We start from the raw sequence: 26,254 nt of genomic DNA on the forward strand, positions 1-26,254 counted from the left end.
ATCGGGAGCCAATCTGACATTTGTTGCTGAGTTGCAAAAAACATTGGCTACTGGCAAAACAGGCTGAAATGGTGTGAACTCAGCTTAATGCTCTAGTGGCTCAATAGGAGTAAATCCCTGCACCCAGGTTTTAAAGTCTATAAAGAGTAGAAGGCTAAAAGCATTATATAAATGCCCACTGTGTTGAAATCAGACATCTTGCCTGCACACATGTATTGATGCAAGTCTAAAACACTGACGTTTTGCCTTTGCTCGGTGGAGGTTTGCCACTAATAAACCCCCAAAACAAGGTTGGGCAGAAGATCTGATTAGCCAGTGAGGCTAATAGAGACACGGTGACCGATGGTGCGCCCAACCAACGCCATTTACTTTCCACCCGTCGCTCTCCTTTCGTTCCTGTGGCAGGGATGATCAAAGAGCAGCAGAGGGAAGGAGACAGCGAGGAGGAAAAGAGAGGGGTGGGGGGGTGGGGGTGTTTGTGTAAAAAAGAAAAAGCACTGGTTCTGATCTCCAAGTAGCTGCAGGCTCTCGCAAACTGTGATGTACCCAGTTGCCATTCATCTTGTGTCTGTGTTGTTGTTGACAGTCTCTCTTTCCGTCCCTCTCTGCCTGTAGAACTTACCATGAATGTCCTCCATCTCTTCACTATGCAGCCATCAACATATCTGCACTGCAATTTATGTACTTTCTGTATAGACCAACAGATCACTGCAACTTCCCTGACATCTAAATAAGCACAAATGCAACTGGCCCCAAAAAGCATAGCATGCCGTGTGTGTTTGTTTGTGTGTGTTTGTGTGTGTGTGTGTGTGTGTGTGTGTGTGTGTGTGTGTGTGTGTGTGTGTGTGTGTGTGTGTGTGTACGTGCATGCCCCTTTCATCCATTATCACATTTCACAAGGTGTTTGGATAACTAATTAGACTGTTATACTCAGTGTCTCCGAGGGATGAAAAGAGAAAACAAAGGGATAGGATGAAATCAAAGAAGGAAAATATAACCGCGGCAGCACAGAGGAAAAAAAGAAAAAAAAAAACAAAGAAATAAAGAAAGAAAATGCAAAATCAACAGAGGCTGGAAAAGTATGCCAGGGATTTGCCTAAGCTGGGAAACAAATGGCGTGACAGTGTTTCACAGTCCCACAGATTACAGCTAAAGGGAATGTATTTCCTCTGTTTTTAGCAGTGGGGTTTTAGGAGGGGGGGGCAATTACCCACAGTTCCATGCCCCCATATTGTTGTTCGTTTCTTCTTCTTTTCTTAGTATTTCAACTTTATTCTAGTAAATGCACATATTTCCCCCTCATAATATTGCTTTACTCTCTTAATTGTTCAAATGTATTAGCGTAATTGCACGTCTATCTTCTCAGTATTACGTTAAATCTCTTTTTAAGTGGCCCTTAAACTCAGTCGGAGGCTGCATCGCACAGCTGAGTAATCTATTGGATTCTCACCATGGCTGGCGAACACACCTGCAGCTTATTCAATAGTCGTATGCAGTTTTTGTCTCCCTATTTGACTGTGACATATTAGACATTGGAGATACAAACAGGAGGTGGGCTGCAGGTCTGCAGCTTTTCATCCAAACAGGATTGAAATAGCTCAGCAGGCAGAGGTGTCCTCATTGTGGGCTTCACCTGTGTTTGCTGTGCTCTGCTCACATGTCTAAAGTTGATTTGGATCATTCCTCATGGAGGCAAACACAATTTAAACCAGACAGATTTGTAGTTTCTTCTCAAAGGAACGTTTGAGTAACAACATGCATGACGACAAATGGCAGAACATACAATCTTACAGCATCAGTGACACAAAGATAAAGTGTTACAGCAGTGTGTATAACTGTATGTCTGTGTGCTGTGGGAATGCATGTGCAGAGCTCTTAGCACTGTCATTATCCCAACGTTTTAAGGCTGCAGGGGTTTTATTGCATTTTTTGAAAGAGCTTGAGATCATGTACAACAGCACAAGCACATCGTCTCCGACTTTAGCTTAAAGCTTTCAATATCGAAATAAAAGTCACTGCAGAAATAGACCTTTGAACTGATGAAACCGATTCTGGCAGAAAGCAATGGTTAAAAGACTTTTGGGCATTATCATCCATGGAGAGAGAGAAGCCACAGATGCACAAGAATCTGTATCAATCTCATCCACACAAGGAATGAATATCTATTCCCTGAGTTCCTTTGATAAACAGTCACCTGGTTTTGCAAAATAGCCGTTGACTTGCAGGTGCCGACCTGCTCCTTCAACCATTAGTGCCCTGCAGTAATGTGACGTCAGCTAAAATCAGGCTGACCATGCAGAATAGGTTGAACAGAGTTTATACTGGAGGTGAATCCAGCTGCAGCACCGTAACATTTAGAGCGATGGAAGTGGTGTTGCTCTCAATAGTAGATTGTTTCCACTGATTTGTCTTCAATAAAATGTGAAAAATTGCACTTAGTGTTTCATCCAAATACAATTTCACCAAGACACAGCTGATGCATTGTTTCCTAAGAGATGCAACAGACATAGTCCCCCACAAGAAATTATTATTATTATGAAAAAATGAAAAAGGATCCTCCGCTACAGTTTGATAAATCTAAAATTAGTGCAAACAAGAGAAGTAATGCCGGCAGTGAAATGAGCTATGACACAAACCCTGCCTGCTCTTCCCACTTCTCCAACACGCTGCACATGTTAAACCTGCCGCGCTGTGCCTCAGGAATTGTAAGTGGAAAAAATTGTGACCAACGTGATTTGCATAAGTTGTCACGCAAATCAAAACAATGAATTCCCTGCAGTGAAAAACGCAGAACATCTGCCTCCCACCATCCCTTTGTTAGGTGCTTTTTATCAATTTGTATCATGAAGTTCGTGTATAAATCGTTGTCAGATAATATGTAAATACTCTGTACGTTGGTGTTGTATGTGCTCATCAAGATTCAAAATTAATTACAAACATTTACATGTAAACAATGCATGTATATTTGCGGGATTTGTAAACGCGACTAACTGGAATAGATTCATTTCTATTATATAGTTGTAGATGACAACATTTTCAAATCTAAATTTCGAAATATTTCACATTAGTATTTTCAATTTCTCTGCTGCTGTGCTTTGCATCAACAATAAGAAAACCCATTATTTTCCAACAATTTCTGGAAAAACAATTAAACTTATTCAACCTTATTTTGATTTTATCCCATTTTTTTAAATACTTGCATTCAAAATTTTAATAACTGGGGCAAAATGAAAAATAATCATTTTCACTCTTGGAGACTAAAAACTCTCAACAGGCCAGCCTGCAAAAAAATAAGCAGGTGTATTCCCACAACACAAAAGAATATGAGTGAGTAGAAGAGGGCTGAGAATGACACAAATCTTTTTGAAGGGGTGCGCTGCGTATTTAATCGTTTATCTCGGCAGGAAAACATTTCATTTCATGCTGCTGGTGAAGTGTTTCCTGTTAAGAACATTGATAGGCCCAGGGATAGGAGAATGTCAATAGCAATGCACACGATGAGTGATACGCAGGATGTGGGGTATAAATTCACAGCCATCTAGTTGATTATTTCTCTAATCTGGGGTTACGGGGCCTAATAATTCTGCCTCACAGGTGAGCAGATGCCATAAATCTCCACATCATTTCACTTTTTTTCCCTGGCGCAAGATGATGAAAAACAAACTATCACTCTTCCCCCTGTTTTTAGCAGTCTGTCGTTAAAGCTGGCGTTGATAAGTGGCAGTCTCTGCATTAACAGCCCAGATTCAGAGGAACCATAAATCCAACTGTGTGTGTGTTTGTGTGTGTGTTCATTTGTGTGTGTGCTTGCATATGTCTGGGGGTGTGTATGAAAAAAAATCTACCTACATAGATTACATGGATGTGTACGTGGAAGGTGTTGAATAAGATGCATAATCACGACCACTGCAAACAAGTAAAATCATGTAGCCTTGAAGCCATATTTCTCTAAAACACACACACACAGCATCAAACACTCCTCTTCCTCCTCATGTAGATACACAAAAGACTCATTGAGTAGATGTTGCACAACATGTTAACATACAGGCATGTGGAGCTCGGGTTGAACGCACAAAGAATAAACGTGTGCTTGTGTGTGTGTGTGTGTGTGTGTGCGTGTTTATGCAACAACACATGTTGGCGTGCTGGAGTCATTTTCCAAAGTATGTGCAGCACAACTGATTGATGGTCAAGGCCTTCACAGAAGAAGAATTACTGCTATGGTGAGCACTCTCCGGCAGGAGGTACCTCTGTACGTCAACCACTCTCACCCTGACCTGCAGACACTTGCACTTTACAAGCTTTTCTCATTGACTAACATTATGCCCGTTCACACATACAGCAGGAGACGCGGAGACATACTAACACACCACTATATAGAGTATATATAACAATCACTACCATTTATATATATTTATATATGTCTGCTATATGACTAGCAGTAACGTAGAAGTCATAAAATAGGACATTATCGCTGCTTTAAAGCTAAATGCATGCAAACACATCTCTTTTTGTGTATAAGCAGCTGGTGTCATTGAGGAGAAATATGATAGAAAAATAATGCAGCTGATCCACAAGATGATAAAAAAACCTGTTACGGCCTTTAGTCATTAAAGAGCCTGCAGCTGTATTAAGTAAAACTGCAATAAATCATGTGTGGAGTTTTATGTTTACAGCTGTAACAAACAATATTTTCTGTTCTTTAGTAACTAAGAGGTTTTTTTTTTTTTTTTAAAGCAGCTTCTTCTGAAAGGCTTCACTCGTAGTGACAAACCCACAAAGAACTAAGGCACAGATAAGCATGTACATCCGCCAAACCATCCTACACATTATTGTCTGGTTCTTATAGTGGACATATTACAGGAAGTGATCCGGGAACCTAAATATATAATTTATCCGTCCTAAAGCAGTTAAATAAAGTGAGAAAATCTCCCTGGATCTGTCCCTTAAAACGCATCTGCACCAAAATTGATATATGTTCCAAGACCCAGGCTCCACATTTCTAGTTAGGTGTAGATCGGTTCATAGTTTTAGCGTAACGACAAACAAACCAACAAACTAAACAAACCAATTATCACCTGACCCAGTAGTTCCCCTCAGTCTCCATCATCTTTCAGGACTATAACTTCACTGTTCAGTCTCATCGCTCTCGTTAATGTTGCTTGTGGAGGCATCAGGCAGCTATTTTGAGCAAGAAAAGCTCTACAACCCAACTGAACTCCGTTAGCACAGCAGCCAACAGCAGACAACTGCTCTACCTGGTGAGCATAGTGCAGCATTTAGCAGCTGAAAAGCAACAGAGCTTAAAGGAGAGTGGCTATTGGACTGAAAGACGTCATTCTGAATGATTGCTTCATATCTGACACATGTACTGGAAAGTTTATTAAAGGTACAGTGTGTAGAATTTTGTGATATCTAGTGTTGAAGTTGCATGTTGCAGCTGAAAACCCCTCACATCACCCTCTCTTTCCCAACCTGAAAAAGAAACTGTGGAAACCTTCAGTGTTTTAGTTTGTCCAGTCTGGACTAATGTAAAAAACATGGCGGCCTCTGTAGAGAGGGTCCCCCCCATGTAAATATAAAGTATTTAAATATAAATAGTCTTTCTGGGGTAAAGAAAACTACAATTCATTTATTTTAGATGAAAAAAACTTGTGAAAACATAATGAGGATATTTTTACATAAAATTTCTGCCTATAGATCCCTTTCACTTAAATCTTACACACTGGACCTTTAACTAGTAATAAGTATTTTAAGTAATTTCCTGCCGCTATGGGTTTCTCAACCAAAACAACAACAAAAGATGGAGTTTGGTGACATCGTCAAGTAGTGAGGGATTGTGGGAGTTTTTGTCATCGCCGTGGTTATCATTGCCATCATCTTATGTGACCATTCCTTCAGTAGTCCTCATTCAAAAGCTGTTTGAATGAGACATACATTATCCATAGAGGTTTCCTTCATTCTAAACAAATGGCAATTCAATCTGGTGCTGGTTCTTTGTCTCAGAGCGGCTGCGAGTCGACCTTTGCACCAGACTTCAGATGAGTAAACTCATTTGGTCGACATATATTAAATCTAACCAAGATGTAAAGGGGAACTTGAGCCTCAGATTGAATTTTAAAAAGTCACAACGTCACTGATGCAGGCACAGTATGACGCCACAGAGAGGTGTAAATGATCAAGTGACCAATAAGCGTGAAAAACATTTGTTCGTTTTCATGGTCGGTTTTAAAGAACAGATTTGTGAAGCTCAAATATAAAAACAGAAGCCATATAAAAGCACAAGCATAATCCTTTCATTTTTTTCTCATTCAGACACTGTGCTTTCAAATTCTTGCTTAAAAGAAAAAACATCTCTAAAACCTCTGTGTCTCTGAGAAATTACAGGGTTAACACTTTTCCAGCCCACTGCTGTTTACTCTGTGCTTAGAAGTGTGTGTCTGAAGGCAGAGTGGGGTTCTTTTTTGTGAGTTTGCGAGTGTGGTGTTCATTTTATCTCTATTCCAATAAAACTTCATTTTGTGGACACTAAATCAGTTTGCTCAGATGGGCTTTATACCAGCCTTGATCTCCCTTTGTAAGCACAGTCTAGCCCTACACAGACACATGCACAAACACAGAGAGAGTCGTGTCTCCATGACTTAAGCTGTTTACAGATAAGTCTGGACATTTTCCTGAAATTTTGTGAAGGGGCTGCATGTGAGAATATCAAGTCGGTTGTCAGGTAATGGCAGCAAATCTGTGTGAAAACAAATATCGCAGGATGAAAAAGAGCTATACACGTAGGAGAGAAGAAAGACGAGAACATTCAAGAGCCTTTGACGTTAAGAGCTTACGCTGGTGTCAATGTGGCGTAGACAAACACAATTTGCTTTCTGCAGCAGGATTGACACGTCATGTCCAACCTCCTGCTGCTCTGGCCATTTTCCTGTTGCTATGAGCGCGTCTGACGATCTCCTGCTGCGTTCTTCATATGTGAAAGGCAAACTCCAGAGAAAGTCCGGACTCAATTTTCCAGACATTTTCCGGAGTTCATTTGTGAAAACTAGTTTTATAATTGTTTCCTGTAAACCTAGTCTAACCTTTAACAGCCTAAAATCTATCCTCAAAACATGTCTTCACCTTTGAATCTTAAGATACAAGGTCTCCATCACTTGACTTTGTAAACACATTCTGAACACACACAAGCTGGTATCGTGACACTCCAACCCCACAGCCCCGAGGCCTGACTCTAGTGTTACTGCCACTCCCAGCACCATGCACTAGTGCTCCTTATTTAGGTCCTATCGAGCCCGCAGGCTGAAAATCTGTCTCTTCCCTGCTCCTCCTCTCTCACACCCTCCTGCCCCTGCCAGACTGCCAGGCCTTAAGTCCTTCCATCACTCCATCACGGAGAGGGAGGCATGTGGCGAGAGACGCCTTCGCACACCCCAGTAGCTTTCTCCCTCTGCTGAAATGTACTCAGCGTTCCCCAGTTGGCAGTTACAAGGTGAAATGTGACACAAAAGTGAAAAAAGACTGCTTTTTACAAGCAAGAAATGTGCACTCGGAGTGACAGTGAGTGAGCTGGTGAGGGTTCCGTGTTTTTCGCTTTAGGTCAAATTGGCTGTTGCTTCAGTCATGTGAAGGACTATGTGACTACTGTGCTTACAACACCACGGGCTCTGTTTAACTCTGGACATGGGGTCGCTGGGGGTCACGGGACACGTTCCATAACCATTTCATTACAAAAAAAAAATAATTTGACTGCAGATAAATGACCACACGATTTATCATTCTGCTGCATTCATTAACAGCAATTAACCATGGTACACACAGTTTTGGCAGCAGACATGAGGATATTAGGGAAAAGGGAATTAAAATGGAGATGGAGAAACGTTTTTTGGCCATGTGGTAATGCAGCTGCACCCTTTTCAAAAGTGTGCATCCAGCTGATGTATAGTAAGTGCTCCTTCATCACAGAGTTGAGGGCCAGATGTTGTAAACACTCAAAACCATAAACTATGTTGTTGTAAAATCATTCCCTGTCAACAAGAAATAAGCAATAACACTGATTTTGTGAAATTATGATCCCGGTTGTGTGATGTACTGTCATGTGGCTCTGAGTTTTTCTTATGTTAACAAAGTTCAGCTGAAACACCAGCTCTGGTTTGTTTCATCCCGTGATGGTTGTGTAACAACACAATGCAGGTGATAACTCTGAAGGAGGACATTATGTAAAACTAATTGAAAGATGGCTAGAGATGATCCAATACCATTTTTCCACTTCTTGATACAGACTGTGATACTTGGACCTCGTGTATTCCAAGCACCAGTGCATTTGAAACAATAAGTTATTCAGTGTTTGTTATGATACATACAGAGAATGAATCAAAGCCATAGAACTGTAGCATCTAGTTTGAAAGTCAAGAAAATAAATACATCTGTGGAAACGCAACGATGAATTCAACAAGTTTGTTGATTTTCTTTCTTGCTTTGGTGTCGTCTTCATCAAATTTGTTGTGTAAAAAGCATTTCATAAGTTTGCTGCTGTGGTTTGTCTTTTGTTCCCTTTGCGTTGGTGAACTCCTCGTGTGCTCTTTAGTCTGATGGTTCTTCAAATACTTTATGAGATTGCTAGGATTGTAATAGGCAACACTAGTGCAACCCTTCAAAAGTCTTGCATATGGCAAACATCAGCAACTTGTGGGACTTTCCACACAGCAGACACTGTAGCTGTACTGGCTAACGATACAGTACCAAAAATCAATTTTTTATTCGCCATTCTAAAACTGCAGTTTTATCTGGAACAATCTAATATATTTTAAAGACGTGACATCGGATCACTGCATAGATTTGTGTCCTCGCCGACGCCCGACCCGGGGTCAGGGATGCTGGTGCTGATGCTAGTATCGTATCAGAACATCTCTGGTGATGTCATTGTAATTTTGATACTGTAAAATATTGAACACTTAATTTAATTGATCCCTGTAAGAATCATTCTACAAAGGAAAAATCTTAAAAATACTTTCAGGTTATTATGATATTGTGGTGGGACAGAGGACCTGTGTTTGCTCACGGCTGGAAGAATGTGGTAACATGCGTCCAAGACTATCTCTGAAAGTGACCAGATCTTAGATGCATCCTCAGTGCACACCTGTACCTGTCACCAAAGACCCAAATGTTTCACCAAGCGTGAACAGAGCCTATGACGTTACTATGGTACTTGCAGAGAGAAATACTAAAACTGTTCAGCAACACTAAGGCAACCCACACTTTAATCATTTTTTCATCTCACAATAGTGGAAGTTTTCCAAGTATTTGTACTTAATAACAAGGTTTAAACATTCCAAGACAATCTAATGGTATTTTCTTAAATTAATTTCAAAATGTAATACATCTGCTACCATATTAATGCTGTTGATATAAAGTCACACTCTGTGAAACTGTAAATTAATAAATTCTAACTATTTTTTTCAGCCACGTTTGAGCTACTTTAGTCTGCAAAACTGATTTTTCCTTGATTTCACTTTTTCACTTCATTTTGTCCCTGTGTGAAGCTACTGACAACCTCGAGGCCATCGAATGCACTTAACCACCTAATCACAATACATCTCTGAATATTCATGAGCTTTTTCTTCCCCCTTTCAAACTAAACAAAACTTCCATCCTATTCTCTCTCCGCTTCTCAGGTGTCACTCGGGATCTGGAGTTTAATGAAGTGCTGCAGCAACAGACTGACTCATGCGTGCATTTCCTAAGGACTGAGCGTGACTCATAAAGAATCTGCAGCAGGAATAAGCACACTCACACGTCGGTGAGAATACACTGTGTACTTAAACACATGAGTACACATTCTGTATGAAGCCAGACTGATTTGTGGGCTGGCATTCCAAAAATAATTGAATTAATAAATAAACAATTTCATCAGCTTTTCGCTGACAGCAGTGGACAAATCTAAAGGAAAGTGACTGCTTTGAGAGACGAAATCAAAAGTGATCAATTGAATATGAAGTGATGCAAAACATTCATTTTTGATGACGAGTTGAGATTAAAGGAGCACTTCTCCGAGCACCAAACAACATATAGCGTGGTATACATGAAAGGCTGATGAAATTCAGAGAATGCAGTGTGCAGGAGACAAAATGGAGAACTGGCAGAAGAGATAAGATATTACAAAATAGGTGAGAAGGAAATGAGAGAAGCGAGGGAGAAATTGGAGGGAGAGGGGCGAGAGAGATGGAGAGAAAATTACATTTGACACAAGCGGGAGATGAGAGCAAAGGGAGGCCTGAATTATCAAACATGCATCTTTGTGTGTGTGTATGTGTGTGTGTGTGTGTGTGTGTGTGTGTGTTTGTGAGGTTAAGTCCTTTACTGTTTTTGAGTGCAATACACATGCATGTTCTGTCGGACTGCAGCTGACTGGGGAGAGCTGCCTCTTCCCAGCTTTTCCAAACTCACGAGCAGATAAAGCTTCAAGTCTCACTTTTACAAAACGCCTCCTCTGAAAGTTAAGAGCGTCTGGTCAAAAACAGAACAGGCAGAATCTAAAGAAGAACCATTTTCCCAATGAAATCCCAAAACTGCTGCAGCTTCTCCACCCCTCTCATCTTTTCTCTCCTTTCCCAAAAACCTTTTCCCTCTTTATTTTCTTCCCAGATTTCCTCCTCTAGTGGAACACATACCCTCCGCCCCACATCAATACACAACAGAGCCCAGAGGTCCAAACAGGAGAAAAGGCTGAGGAGCCCAACACCGATCCATAACGGATTTTCTTCTTCTTCTTCTCCTCACAGAATGAGAGGCGCAGCGAGGGGAAGTGAGGGCATGTGGACTAGGTGAGGTAGTGGGTTATTGACAGGGAGAATCAGAGAAGGCCGAGTCTCAGAACAGTGTCAGTGACAAAAGGCCCTCATGAATGTTTCTGTCATCCGTCTCTCTGCAGGGCTTGCATAACTTTAAAGTATTTGCGAGGTTAAGCTCATAGCGGAAGGTGACAGGAATTAAAAGAAGCTCTGATGTGGCGCCAACTGATCAGATGCATAAATTGTTACTAATGGATTTAGCGTGTGAGGAGAACACATCAGTGAGTCGCAGCTCTCTGGCTGTATCTAATTATTTCAGCTAATATAAAAGATAGAGTGGCTATTTTGATAGCAAATTCAGGCTAAAGATATTTATTTCCACAGCCTAAACTCAATGAGCAGGAAACTGCAAACCAGTGAAACAATATTTCAGACCTACTCCACTTTAAATGGAGGTTTTCCTTTGCATGTTGACCTTTCTGAAACACACAAACCGGGTTCAGGTGAAAAACAGATCTTTTGATTTTTAAGTAAGTATTTAATTATTCTTCTATGATAAATCATTTATACATTAATGGGGAAATCTGTAATCACACCCTAGTAGGTAGCCTTTCACTATTTTGAGCGTAATTCATTTACGGACAGGGGTGAAAACATAACTTCCTTGACAGAGGCTATACTGACTGATCGCAGAATTATTGGTATTAAATCACTTTCTATACAAAAAAATGTATATATGATTATATTGTTATCAATTCCATGTGATGAAAATTTGATATTGTGACAAGCTTAGTTTAAATGTACAGTTCCTCTGACACTATGTTGAGGAACAGCCATCAGGACGCTCTACAACTGCTACATCCACGGTTTTCACCACTTCTTATTGGCCAGCATGTCTTTATGTGTAGGTCATACCACCACCTGTTGCATCGGCATATTCTTGACAACGATATCTTATCTCTTCTCGAATAAACATTTATTTGTTTTTGCAGACATGATTTATTTTTAAGATTGAAGAAGAAATGCCCCTGTTTTAATAAACACCAGTATATGTGGTGACTACGACTCAGTTTGGAAAGTTAGCACAAAGCAGCACTCTGCCTGGCTGCTCAATTGCTGGTTGCATGGGGTGGAGAATGACGCTGCTAATTCAGAAGTTGTTTTTTTGAGTCTTCACACACCCAAGTGGTCTTTATTTAATTTTGCTGGGAGCTCTGAAGAGCAAAATGTGCCCAGAATTCCAGCGAGTAAACTCTGATGCAGTCACCGTCTCCACAGAGAAAGTCTTGTATTAGTCACAAGAGGCTCTGCCCAAACTGCCAGTGATTATAGTCTTTATTGTAATTTCACCTGTTCCACTTTCCAGTCCGCTGCCTTTATCAATATCTCCAAGTCCAAATGAGTCTTTAAAGGACACTTGTAAAGCTCTGGGTTTCATTTCAATGGTTTCTGCCATTTTAGTAATTGCTCACAATCGTGTTGTAGCTACACCAGTTATTGCTGTAATCAGAGGAAATGGTAACATCAGCACAACAAAATCTGATGATGCAAAGGATACGTGGTTGGGTGAGTAGATATGTTGTGAACAAGAGTCCAGCCAGCAGCAATGCAGAAGGATGCGGATCCCTCGAATTGAGACATAGCCTGTATGTGTGCAGCTACTCTAAATCACAGTGGAATGGAGATATTGGCCTATAAATAGTGGTGGAGCTTTACTGTGGACAATAAACAACAGTTTATCGGGATCTCTTCCAAATGAAAAAATAAAAGGGATTTTTTGGGGTTTTACAATATTACAGATCTCAGCTCTTTATTCCCAACTATTCCACTGTTCACTGTGGCTCAGGAGGTCGTCCACTAACCAGAAGGTCAGTGTTTCAATCTTCCCCATTCTGTGTACGATCTGTCCTCGGCTACATACTGAATTCCAAAATTGCTTCTGACGGCTGTGCCAGCAGTATGTGATTGATGTGAGACAGAGAAAATGCTGTAAAGCGCTTTGAGTCGACACTACATGCTCATGGACTGCAAGTACCTTCCACAAACATGTAAATGATCAAGTAGATAAGATATGTTTAAAAAGACTAAACACTTACAACAGGAATTACAGTTAAGTATTAACACAGCGTCTCTCTACCTTCTTTTCATTCAGGCTGTGTAATAAACATACTATGCAATCTTCCAACAGTAACTTTATGGACAAAGTGTCATGTTACCAAAATCAATGACTTCTTAAACCAAAACACATGCGCACATTAAACACTGAGTCCAACTTTACCTTGTCCGCAGGTTCCCTGGGCTGGACGGCCCATCATATACAGACAAGAGGTCAAAGTCCTCCTCCAGGGCGAAGCCTTGAAACACCAGCTGTATCCGGTTGTGCTCCGCCGCCACAATCACCCATGTACAGTTGGCGTAGTTAGGATAACCGTAAGGGTAGCCGGGGCTCTCTATCGTCCCATTGGGACTGTTTAGTGTGTAACTGCAGTTTTGACCTGTGGAGAGAAAAAAGAAAAAGACGGTTATTTATCAAAAGGGGGTAAGACCTGTTAGAATAGTTTGCACTGTGCAGAAATTATGAGTTTAAAAAAAAACAAATTATAAAAAAAAAAAACACCCCTCCAGGTCCTAGAATAGAAATAATACAAAATACACACAAAAATGCACACCCACAGTCAAGTGCTGCAACATCCATTATCACCTACAGCGTGCAGCACAAGCCATTAATACAGCGGTGCTAAATGGCTCACAACTCTCCCATCTTTTGCCATCTCCATCAGCACACACTTGTTCACTCACCACATTAGTAATAGGTTCCCACATTAATACAAGAAAGAGCTGGAGGAGAGAAGATGGGGGGTAACAGGGGAGGACACACATACACACACACACACACATTCACACACACTTGAATACCACAATAATAGTACTCATCTTGCATGTTTCTTCACATCCACTCAAACTTCCTGCAATCTAAAACCTTAATTGCATGTGTTGCCATTCATCACTACTGAGTGTGGGGTGGGAGTGTGGCATGTGAGCTCCGAGAATGTATGTGTGTTATTGGACTCAACCGTCTCCCACAGATGTGAGCACAGCCCGGACTTTTACTCAATGTTCATCGCAGGCATTTAGGTGAAATTCATTACTAATGTGGACTGATGTGTGATCGCACATGAAAATCGTGCAGCCCTGTGTGTTTTCAGTTTGGATTCTCAGGGCTGATGCACAAATGAATATGGGTTTCATGGGTAACGAATGAAACACATGGCTATCTCCTCCAATCAAAACAGGTTGATGTGGAAGCTGATCTCTTCTCTTCAGTCGGTCGTTAGTCTGTCATACACAGATGACAAGATTAACAAGCCGGACAAGAGCTGGAGCTTGTGCCCTAAGACTGCAGGAATACACAGAATTATTAACCTAAGCTGAGTTAAGGTCACACAAAAGGAGCTTGGATAAATGAACGTCCTCACAAAGGTACTAAATTAGATTGTCATGCAAGAACACATTCTATTTATACAAACAATTTGTATTTTCCCTTTGTTTGCTCCAGCCACGAACCTGAATCATAATGTAGCCTGATTAAAATGTAATTAAGAGGATATAATTGGAGGACATCTGTTATCAGCATATCCCACATTATTCAAGAACACAAACTATGCAGCGGTAGATGTACATTTTTGTTCTGTTCATTTGTATTTCTACTTACAACTGTGCAAATGTCTATAGCAAATCGATGCAATGGAAACGAGCTAAACTACCTGAGGGCATTAAATAAGAGGAATCTTCAGTAAACACACTGCAGCTTTGAAACATGTAAAAGTGAAGCCTGCTTTGTTGCATCCCTCAAGGGGAAATGTGAGAATCATTGAATAATTGAAAGCTTGTGAAACACACAGATTCTGTGCTACTTTGTGTGCGCCACTCTCTGATTGGACGAAACAAGTCCCAAAGATCAAAAATCCCTCCATCACGTCTGGATAAAACCAACAGTGATTTACAGGTTAAGGAAAGTAATTTCCATTCCCTTCAGTCTTACAACACAACTAAAATAAATAAAGGTTCTTTTTTGTGGGGGGGTTAAGAAAGTACAAAGAGAAAAAGAAATTACAAAAAAAAACATTACAGTGTGAACACGGATAATCCCTGGTTAGCCAGATGAGCGAACGCTGGATTTGTTTTTCGAAGCAATAATAAAAAGATTTCAGGGGCTATGTGGCACATCAGGGTGTTTATGAATCCTGAAATACGAAACCAACAAACAAATCTGACAGACACACACATTTGTTGGGGTGGGGGAAAGGGGAGATCCAGATTGTCTGAAAGGCATCAGCATCAGAATTAGCAGAAGGAGGATGATATCATCCATCATGCCACTGTTGACTCCCCGGGGCCCGTCTCAGCAAAAAAACCTGGCCGGGGCCTCTCACTCGTCACTTTTCAGCACTTCATACATGCTTGACCTCTTCCAGAAGATGCTAACGTGCGCACACTTGAACCCCGGACACTTGAATACATTTAAGCCAGTTGTTGCATTGAGAGTTCAGCTCTTTTGTTTGGTGTTGAGATTTGTGCGGTGGATTTTTTAAGATGAAAACGAACAACACCATGTAAAATAAGATTAACAGTACATGTATTAAATATTATAGGGTGCTAAAAATAACATCATCACAGTGTGTGCTCACATTTCTTCTCTTCACCTCCCTCGTCTTTAACCAGCGACGAACACAATAAGACCGGAGCGAGTGCTTTCGCCCTCAGATCTTGCATAAAAGCCTTTAAATAGGCCAAACGAGAGCATCCACACCTGCCATTATCAGCAGGTCAATACTAATATCCAAGTAAAACCTCCACATCCATACCTCCTACCTGATTTTCATGTACACAGCCTTGTCAATAATCTCCTCATCATCTCCTTCATTAACGGGCCTCTATCAGACAAATGCCAATCAATGGCTCACGATGGCAGAGCTTGATAGGGGTCAGAGTGGACTGTGAACCGCTTGTACATAGGTAATGAGTTGGGTTGGTGTGGGCCAGGCTGGATTACAAAACAATACCAGTGAGGTTAAAATGGCTGAACTGTTATTGTTATGATAAATATCATTAGTCTCGGGATTTAATTGAAATGCTACGGTTAAGAAGTTCCTCTTCGACACTTCAGACAAACTCTTGGTGTTCAAAATGAATGTTTTTAGATTGTAATCGACCCAGTGAGTTTCAGCAGCAGAAGTGAAAACGCCAGAGTTCATGTGTTAGTAGGCGATGGAACATATTGATATACGACAGGTGATCAACCAAGCAGCGGAGCAGTTACTGTGTTTTATGGGTACAATTAAGCGGAGCCGAAAAATAAATAAATAAAAATCATGACAAAGAATCTACTGAGTCTGCCAGAGCTCGGCCAAATGCTATTTCGAAGTGTGCCCACCTGTGCCAAGTGACCGACTCTAAAATCGATAATGACGCACGCAATCTGGGATGAAAGACGAAGATGGCGCTTTCAGAGAGGTTTTTTTTGGGTGGGGGCTACGACCTGACACGTTTTATCCTCGCTGAAAATAACGGGATACTCAGAAAAAAAACAGACACATCAAAGTTCACTAGAGAACTCACATTTGCGGACATTAGGGACTGATTTACAGCATCATCAAGTTTTAATTTCCACATTACGCAGTGATAACGGGGATGTTAGCCAGATGTTTGTCTGCTCCACTGTAGAGTCACACTGATTCATATTCTCCTTGGGTCTTCGCACCAGTGACTCACAAAACAGTTTACCATCATATAAGATACACGTGTGGTGGAGGTAAACCGAGGAACATAAATCTCTTCTTTGAAAACCCAGAGACTTTGATTAAGTAGATCCAGCACTCGGAGCCTGGTTGAATTATTTAAGCCTCGCCCAGGGTGCATTATGAAATTAGCTGCTGGGAGCTGGTGACCTACTCTGAAGCCCCTCAGTGTAAATCTATAGGGAAGAGCCCATCCTGCAGTTGACCCCAGTGACACACAATAAAGACCCTATAAACAGACTGCTGGCAGTGCCGTTTTAGCCCAGTTAGACCACCGGCATGGTAGAAGGTCATATTCTCTCAAGTTGTGTGACTTCAGCTGAACCTTTATGAGCGTGGTACAGGAACTGTGTCAGTGTGATGGCTCAGCAAAACTGAAAACTGGTTCTCTAGTGGTTGGTGTATTGGGGTATTTGCATTGCCTTGTACTGGAATGTTAAACTATATGCTCCACAGTTATGGATGTTCAACAGATAAGTTGTCCACTGCTTAGCCCCACTGTGCCACTGGCAGCGTCCGCCTGGCAACTCTGGCGAGCGTGCTGCCAAATGAGTGTGTGACCTTGCTGGGGCAGCACTCCAGGTGTGTGTGTCTGTGTGTGTGTGTGTGGAGGTGCAGGTGCTATTGTGTGCTTTGCCAGGGCAGTTGTTTAGTAGCAGTCCCACGGAGCTGCTGCAGTGCGCCGTGACACTTTGATGAATCGATGGTCACTGTGCTGTGCTCAGGCAGGACAGCAAACCCCTCAGAGCGGAGGAGGGGGACAGGGAGAGAGCGAAGGAGAAAGAGGGAGAGGTGGCAGCGACTTAGACTGAGAGACGTGGCGTCGACTGACTGACTCTATGGATCTTTAAGAAAAGCTGTGAGCCATGATGTGAGAAATAATAATAATAATAACAGAAGCAAAGGTGAGGTGAGGGACAAACTAGGGGGGAAATGATAAGAAAATAGCGGCGGAAAAGGGAGAGAGGGAAAGAAAGTGCTTCTCAGAAGGTCAACGAGAGGAAGAGCAATAGCCAGGGGGCGTAAATGAGTTGGAAAGAGGAGGAAGGCTATATCGGAGTTGTTTTTTTTCCCAGCTATTTTTTGCATCTTGTTGCTCTTGTGTGCCGAGGTCACAGGCAGCCAGTGTGACATTCATAGCAAGATCGAGCTTAATCTGCACCGTGAGCTAAAGCTAGAGGTCTACTGGGGGATGCTTCATCAGTGTGTGTGTGTGTGTTTGTGTGTGTGTTTCTGTGACTGTAAAGTGAGGTGAGTGTGAACACATTTCTGTACACAGAGGTATTGGTTGTCTGCACATGTATGAGTGTAATCCCTATACCCTGACTGAGTACAGTGTCACATATCCTCATGTAACTGCTCTGCTGAGATACAATTACACCGACTACAGTGACACTCAACGGGAGGAAATTATATCTTGGCGAACATAATCCAAACGTTGCATTCACATAATGCCGCAAAAGACACAAACAATAGAGGCAATACAGAACTACAAATCTCCTTTCTGGGCCTCGTCCTCTTTTTTTTCCCCCTTGTTGCTTTATTCATCCCCGCTTCTGTCTCGTCCCCTCATCTGCAATTCAAGTTTGCTTTTGGACAAAAGACAATTTTGCAGGGAGCGTCCCGTTCCTGCAGTCAATAATAGAAACGACTTACGTTAAAGCCGTGCATGAGGGGATACAGCTTAGCAGAAAGTTATTGTTTAGAGTTAAAGAGAGGTCCCTTGGAAATTCACACAGTGGGTCTGTGACACTTGCCATTAAATGTAAAGCTGTGATTTCTAAAACACAAAAGAAAATATGAAAAATGATAAATCAAACGCAACAGGACATAATTGTTACACTGTCTTGATAAGTGCAGTATATCTTAATTAAATTGTAGCACCTGGAAGTATCACTACTATTATTATCAGTCTGACAATCAACTCGTCAAGCAGTTTATTTCATGTCCACTTTCACAGTGTTTGCACATTTTCGCAATCGTGAGATATAATATTGTAACTGCCTTGGCTTCATATAATGCATGTTCTGATTTGGCGCTGTAAAAATAAAATTACATTGCTGAAATACAGAGTTCAGCTCTTCCTAATTCTCAAGAGGAACCATTAAGTTTTAATATATGTGGTCCATCAGGAGCCCTATCCATAGCAGGAGCATCCCATGGGAGCAAACATGGAGTAATTTCAAACCACACAAGTGAATCCCAGAGGGTTTATTGAGTAACAAAGCTGTCCAATATCACATCCAACTTACCCCATGAGTAAACTTCAAACAGCCAAATGTGTGTGTGTGTGTGTGTGTGTGTGTGTGTGTGTGTGTGTGTGTGTGTGTGTGTGTGTGTCAATAACTGCCTCCCTGCTGTGAAGATAAACCCTTCCGCCCCATAGATCCTCTCAGCACCACTATTTATCTCTTGACGTGTCAGCGCGTATGTGCGCCTTGACCGCATCATATCCAAATTAACCTCTAGATGGCCGCCATTAAAATTGAAATAGGCGAGCTCAGCGATCCTGCTCGCCTCAATACATTAGGCTAATGTCCGGGCCAGTATCACAATGTCTGCCATTACAGACAAGCCAAATGCAGTGGAAGGCGCTAGTGATAGGCTTCCTCCCACTTAGTCGCCCCCTCCACCACCACTCTGAGGTCGTTACCACTGGGCTAAATGGTAAATGTTGTTTTGTTAAAGAGGCAGGAAAGCTTGGGCCTCTATAATGGTGCACATGCTGAGCTCGTGACGGTCTCCTGCATGAATGTGAGATTATCTGTGCAAACCCACAGAGAGTATTCAAGCAAACATATGTGGAATTGTCAGAATACACTCAACTGTAAATTAGGGAACACAAATCTATGCCACAGTGACAATGCGGCTGCTTTCGATGTGGTGTTGCCCCAGTTGTGGCACTCACATCTTAGACTGTGGCTTTTATTTTTTTCAAGATCTGTTGACGCCTATGGCAACACGTAGTTAATACACACGCATTTACAAAAACTCGAACGCACATTGTCACAACAACATAGCTGGAGGGTGACATGTGTGGGGTAAGGACATAAACAACACCCACGTGCAAAGTTTAAGCCTCAAAGAAAATGTCTGTATGCTGAAACACAGTAAAGGCAAGCATGCAGAAAAGCACAGTGGAGAGAGTGCATGCGCACACTGCTGCCTGGCGAAAGAAGCACAATGGAGCATGTGTTCTCTCAGACAGAGAGGAAGAGGAGGGGAGAGGCAGGCAGTTCCTTCCAGCTGGGTCATATTTAACCAGTGGTATTATCATGCCAGCCAAAAGGACTTGCAACGTAGCCACCCACCCAGCAGAAAGAAAAAACAGCCACCCACATACTTTGACACAATTTTAACCCATCCTCTCAAACTAAACATTACACCCTGTTCCAACACTGGTTCAACCGAGAAAAAACTGTGTGAATTCTACATGTTTCTTCCTCAGTCCTTCTCATCAATAAATTCAAATCGCCCTGTGGTAAGTTGGGGTTATTGTGAACAATGCAGAGCCTCATCCACCCACGAGGTTTCAAACTGATCAATAGAAAATAACCCCTTCAGAGTCAGAGGCATGTTACAGTTGATGTTCCTCCCTTTCAGAAAGACCCCCTTGTTTACAGCAGAGGTTATTCAGCTCTGATAACGATGGGCCTCCCACACAAAACACAGTGAGGCGGGATGCCTGGAGAAATGTGTGTGCGTGTTCACTCATTTGTATTGATGAGGAACAGATGAGGGTTTTTTTAAAGAACAAAAGGAGGAGGAGATAAGTGCAGTTCAAAGAGTCTCATTCACATTCGTGTCACATAAGTTTCAATGTTGTTTCCATGACAACGGGGATACAGGAGAACCCTTATGAAGACAAATCGCTTTCCTAAATTACTTATTATTGCTCGAGACTGCCTTAACACTTACTCTTCCACATGCACGTAATCCCCACACAGTCGTGCACAATACAGAGTGTCCAAACACACACACATGCAGAGACATGGTACTGTACATGCCTCTAACAATTTCCATTTCCTCTTCCTGTCTCCCTGCCACTTATAGAAAAAAGCACAATAATGTGTGACGCTAATTTGCGACACAGCGAAAGTCAATTATCACCTCATTTTCATTCCCGTCACATCTGACAGCCAGGCTCTCTGAGGTACTTTTGAATCAGCCTATGCTGGAGAGCCATTCTTTTTCTCAAGTCTTTAAATTGCACTTAAAGATATACGTTCTTGACTCAAGTATCCATCTTACCTGTACATTCCTGGACGGTTCATCTTGTCTAAGGACCCAAGGAAGTGCAGTGTTTAATTTGGTTCAATTTGTGCAAATGATAAGTTTAATATCAATAAAAAATGAATTAACAGACAAACAATGCTTTGCAGTCAGTGGGGGGAGGGAGGGGGCGGCCCTAATTATTTTTTCATTTTTATTTTGCCATATCATATCCGGTGCTTATCTCTGTCATGGCAAAAACATTCATATTATTACATCCTCTTGAGCAATTTGTTTTCAAAGTAAAAGCATAGTATTCACTTGTTATTTTGAGCTGAACTGCAGAGGTTTTATTCTGAAAAGTTGTGAACTTGGGTCTGAAGACTGGGTCGAATTAACCGACATGACAAAAAATCTGCAGTTGAGTCAATTATTCAAACTTATATTTAAACCACACATGTGAACAGAAATAAAAAACGTTCTGTTTCATTTTTATGAAAGACATTGACTTTAAAATCACAGATAAACCAGGTAGAATGAACACAATGTTTATGAACATCAATTTGCACCATAGACTGTTTATAAAAAGCTCTGCTCACAAAAACCAGCACACGAACAATGAAAAGTTAACAGGCACTGCACTAGTAGCATCAACAGGAGTCAGGTCATGCAGTGTTTAATATATGTGGCTGTGATCCTGACTCCTTATTGATATGCAAGAATTGAGTAATTCACTGACCCATGATGAATGTGCACTTTGATCTTCATTACATTAAATTAGGTAAGTTTACAGAATATCTGCCAAATTGTATTTAAAGACAAGTGATCTGTAGTGAAAAACGTTTTTCAGTAAGACTCCTCAACCTACCTATCAGTGTTTGTTTATGTGCATGTGTGTGTTCATGAACATCTGATCCTCTATCAGCAGTGTGTATTAAACCTGAGAGGAAGCACTGATCCAGGGGTCAGGTCGTGATCATCTCAGCAGGATCATCTATGAGACAATCAATCAGCCTCATTTCCACTAACTTTAGATAAACTTTGACCTTTCAACTCAGAACCTAACTGCTCCCCAAGGAATACTCCGGTGTCAACTGAAGACCACAGTCAAAATGAATGGGCTTGCATGCTTCACTCTCAGGGCATGGTCATTTATTTTAAATAGTAATAATAGTTACTGCTACCCATAATGTTTTTATGACATTGAATTTACACACTGCTAGCAGCCTTGGATGTGAAAAACTTGAATTAGTAATGTGCGTGTTTACTGAAGTCAATCAATATATTTTTATTAAACACATATTGGCTTGTATCAAATAAGCAATGACCTCTATGATGATTACTTAAGATAATACGCTCAATAACGTCCTGAGAGGTCAGATCCCAAGTGGACAGCTGAAAGCTCTCATCTGTTCACACCTGGTATTGAAATGCATCCAAATGTGTCTCCTGTGACCACTTCTGATTGGATCTCTCTTCCCCGCTGTATATACGCATATAATAAGGACGGTTTGCAAATTCCATCATTCATCATTCATTTATGTGTTGGTCAGTGTTAATATTGTGGTGGTAGCTACAAACAAATCAACATATGGACACTGAGAGGCATAAATATACATTTCAACTGTAGGAGGTCAGAAGACATGAGTCAGTGGTCCTCTCTTTGTGGCCCAGGAGACATTTCTGTTCAAACAGCAGAAAGAAAGTTGTCCGAATGTGTCCAAGACCACCTCTGGATGTAATCTGAGTGATCTAATCTGGGTGCGTTCAGAATTGCCCAGTTGTAATTGAATAACTCAAGACGTTGTGTAAAAACCAGGTCTGAACAGGATATTTTGCTGAATGTATCCAAGAGATTAGCAAGCTTTTGTAAATGTAACTTCACTTTAGCTTCTTTCTCTCTCTCTCTGCTCTGACAGATACTCTGTCCAGTCCGTTTCTGCAGTAATGACGTCAGATGCTTTCCACTCACTTCTGCTTATTAGGAATTTATATCCTCCGTGGCAGCAACACATATAAGATTGGCCAACACACATATGCTAACATCAGATTAACATCTCTTAGTAATGACTATAACATACCAGTGTTGATCCTAATAAACTAAAATTTTAATATAAGTCAGAATAGATACGAATGAAAACACAAATGTTTTCAATCCAAAACTAAAAATGGACCTGACAAGTGTAGAAATATAGGCTCCCCACCTCCCATTTTATCCACCCATACATGACGACTCTACCTCTTTCCCAGAGAGAGAGAGAGACCACTGACAGATTACCTATACATGGAATAGAGAAGGATGTGGTACAGGAAAAGGTGGGGGGGAAAAGTCAAGGACGGGGACAAGATACCTCCTGCCCAGGATCTAATCTTCAATCTCTGGGATCACTGATACCTGATAAGAACAGTGTAAATCAGGAAGCTGAAGAATCCCTGGTCTGAGTGTTGTGTCTATATAAGACAGATGGGGCATCTACACCCGTCTCGCAGGTTTTGGGGATTTACAGTAACTGGAGCAAATTCCTATGTCTGATAACAAAGAACGGAAATCTGAATCAAGACTGAGACTTTGATCTCCTACCCTGGCTCAGGGGGGTGTAAACTCTGGATTTTTTGTTGTATTATTGGGTCATCCAGGGAAGATTGACAAAGCACATATGTTCCTTTCCTGACACGTCTGACAGCAGTTACAGTGCGTGCGCATCTACGAGCTGACCAGTACAAATGAAGCTGGTACAGGGAAAAAGATATATTAGAATAAGGGAAAGTTAAATGGAAATCACGTTTGCCTTAAGAATCACAGATCCTGGGAAGGCACTTTGCTATAACCTTCCATCCAGCGTCTTTAAAGGAGCTGGAAATGCTAATAGGAGATAGCTGCTGTTAAACAGAACGACTCACGGGAGTGTGTTTTGAATGTGAAGCAGGAGCACTGCCAGAACAGAGCAACGGTGCTAGATTTATATTCCCTGGATAAGCAAAGCAGCCAAAATATACATTTATTAATTTGATGCCGAGCTCAGGGACACGCTAGGAGTGATATTTGAAGAAAACAAGAGTATTTCTCATTTGTTTTCCAACAAGATGTTTCACTGCTTGTGTTCCATTGGAGCTGCTGACTTTACAACCAGAGTCCCTGGATATATAAATGCCTCGGATTGAATGTGATGCCTCATATGTAATGAAAGCAATCCTTCTGGTAATACCAAGGGTTATGCTGTTAAGTCCAATGCATTCTACTTCTCAACTCATCACATACACAAACACCTTTCAATGTGCAGGGTACACTACAGAAATATTCAACTTACAAACACTTATGTGTAGGCACTGAGGGTGCTTGGTTAGAGCTGTCTCTCACTTCAAGGGCTGCATCCCTCTGAGGCTGCATTTGAGGGCTGTCCCATTCCGCAGGCTCCTTCAAATGTGGCTGACAAATGGGCTTCCATCCCGAAGGAAACAAAAGCTCTAACAAGTCTAAACTGCCCAGCCTATCCCAGGATGTAATGCACTTCATTGATGAACTGTTTCTTCAATAGGTAATAGAGCCTGCAAGGGATGAGGCGTCCATTGCTTGAGTATCATGCTTCAACTGAACAGCTAATGGTACACAAACCAAAGGGCATTAAAATCTTCTCATCGTGTCCAAATTCAGCTCTGTTGCTCGGCAACAGCATTAAGGGCACAATGACCCGGTCACGCCGATCACAGAAATCTTCTGTACACCGGGCTTCGCATTCTACGCAACCCAGGAAATCAGTGGTCCCCGTCGGCCGGGTACACAGAGTCCTCCGCAGCTATGTTTTTATCATTTAATCAGGTTTCCGAAACTTAAATAAAGCGGTCTCACCGCTTATCAGCAGACAACAGTCTGTGGTCTGCTTGACTCATGTGTCAACTTTAAACTTGCAGCAGAGAACAATGGACATCAATCAGACCCCCCCCTGCACATTGAAACATGATGCAATGGTACCCAATAAGTTAAAAAGGGAAGGACGCCAAAGGGTTTCAAACAAAGCACAGTGACGCTGTGGGAGAGAGAGTGTTTGTGTTTACTAGGTGAGACAGCAGAGGAAGCAACTGCACTTTAGTAAAAAAAATTTGGATGTTCCTCATCATCTCACTGAGTGCCTCTTTAATCAAGGAATTCTGCACACGTGCATCCTTCTAAGTTCACGAGGTCTAATGATTCATTTTGTGTTATGTGCATGTCTGACTGCGTGTATGTGAGTGTACGTGTGTCAGCGGTGTGGCTGTGATCAGTGTGACGAAGCACAGTGACAGAGCTCTGGCCATCTGGAGACAGATGACAGTGTGAATCACCAGAGATAGGGTGGGGGGGGAGGAGGTGGTGATGGGATGGAGGGAGGGAGGAGAACAGGAGAAGATAGGAGGGGAAGACAGAGAGAAGAGAAGCATGACGCATCAGCAGGTAGGAGGGGAAACAAGGGGAGCTGACGAGGACGAAGCGCTTGTATCATCTGAAAGCTGCACACACACACACACACACACACACACACACACACACACACACACACACACACACACACACACACACACAACACACACACACACACACACTCCGTCTCTCAGTGGCCCCTTTTGAGCTCACTAATGACCTGCTTGTCAACACTTTAGTCTAATCATCCTGGAGTGAATGGGGGTGGCAACTCATCCAAACACACCCATACATGTGCCCACAAGCTCACTTACATGCTGGTAGATGTTGAAATAGGAGTCTGCTTGATGCCTGATAAGAAATTGAGCCGTCCAAATAGGACATTTACTAAAGTGAGGAAAATCGCCCGGCACTCAAAAGGCACAGAAACACAGGGCCCAGATTATCTCCCAGCTGGTGTAAGCTTATCACCACTGTACTTCCACAGTTGTCTTCTTCCTCTGCTTCTTATTACCTCTCCCAGTCAGTTCCTTCCCTACTGCTCATCTGTTTTCTTCCTCTCTGCTCCTCTATGTTTCCATCGTCTTCTTCACCACCACTCACTCCAATACACACCAACTTTGGATCCTGCACATCCCTCAGTTTTGAGTAAATAGATAAAGTCATCTGATTCTGAGCTCCCCATCACCTCCTTTATTGCTCAACGGTGAATATGGAGAGCAGATGGGAGACGGGAAGAAATGGAGCGTGCAGGTAGTTGAGAATTTGAGATTGAGAGTTTCAGGCAGGTGGGAGCGGGAGATGATGGGAAAAAAGGGAAGTGAGGTACTATTATAGACAGAATTATAACACATATGAGGTACTTAGGACATGCAGACTGATTAGTGTGAAGGTTTGGCTATACTAGGGTGCTATAAGACACAAGATCACTGAACTAACTCCAGTTTAGCTACCAAGCATTGTTGTGAAGGAGGTGATTTACAGTAAGTTTGGGATCTTCATGGATCTTAGAGCGAAGATCCGTCTGACAAATTTAAATATTAAGGATGAATATCAACTGA

The 26,254-nt window shown here is 41.8% G+C and overlaps 1 protein-coding gene across 1 annotated transcript in view; it reads right to left on the bottom strand.

The window, feature by feature from the left end:
- Positions 1 to 26,254, bottom strand: part of csmd2 (CUB and Sushi multiple domains 2) — a 235,903-nt gene that overhangs the window by 205,360 nt on the left and 4,289 nt on the right. The window contains exon 2 of the mRNA XM_020090893.2: positions 13,066 to 13,282. Within this exon, the coding sequence (XP_019946452.2) occupies positions 13,066 to 13,282 (217 nt within the window). The remainder of the gene's footprint in view (positions 1 to 13,065; positions 13,283 to 26,254) is intronic.

Source organism: Paralichthys olivaceus, chromosome 20, assembly GCF_024713975.1.
Source record: "Paralichthys olivaceus isolate ysfri-2021 chromosome 20, ASM2471397v2, whole genome shotgun sequence".
NCBI lineage: Eukaryota > Metazoa > Chordata > Actinopteri > Pleuronectiformes > Paralichthyidae > Paralichthys > Paralichthys olivaceus.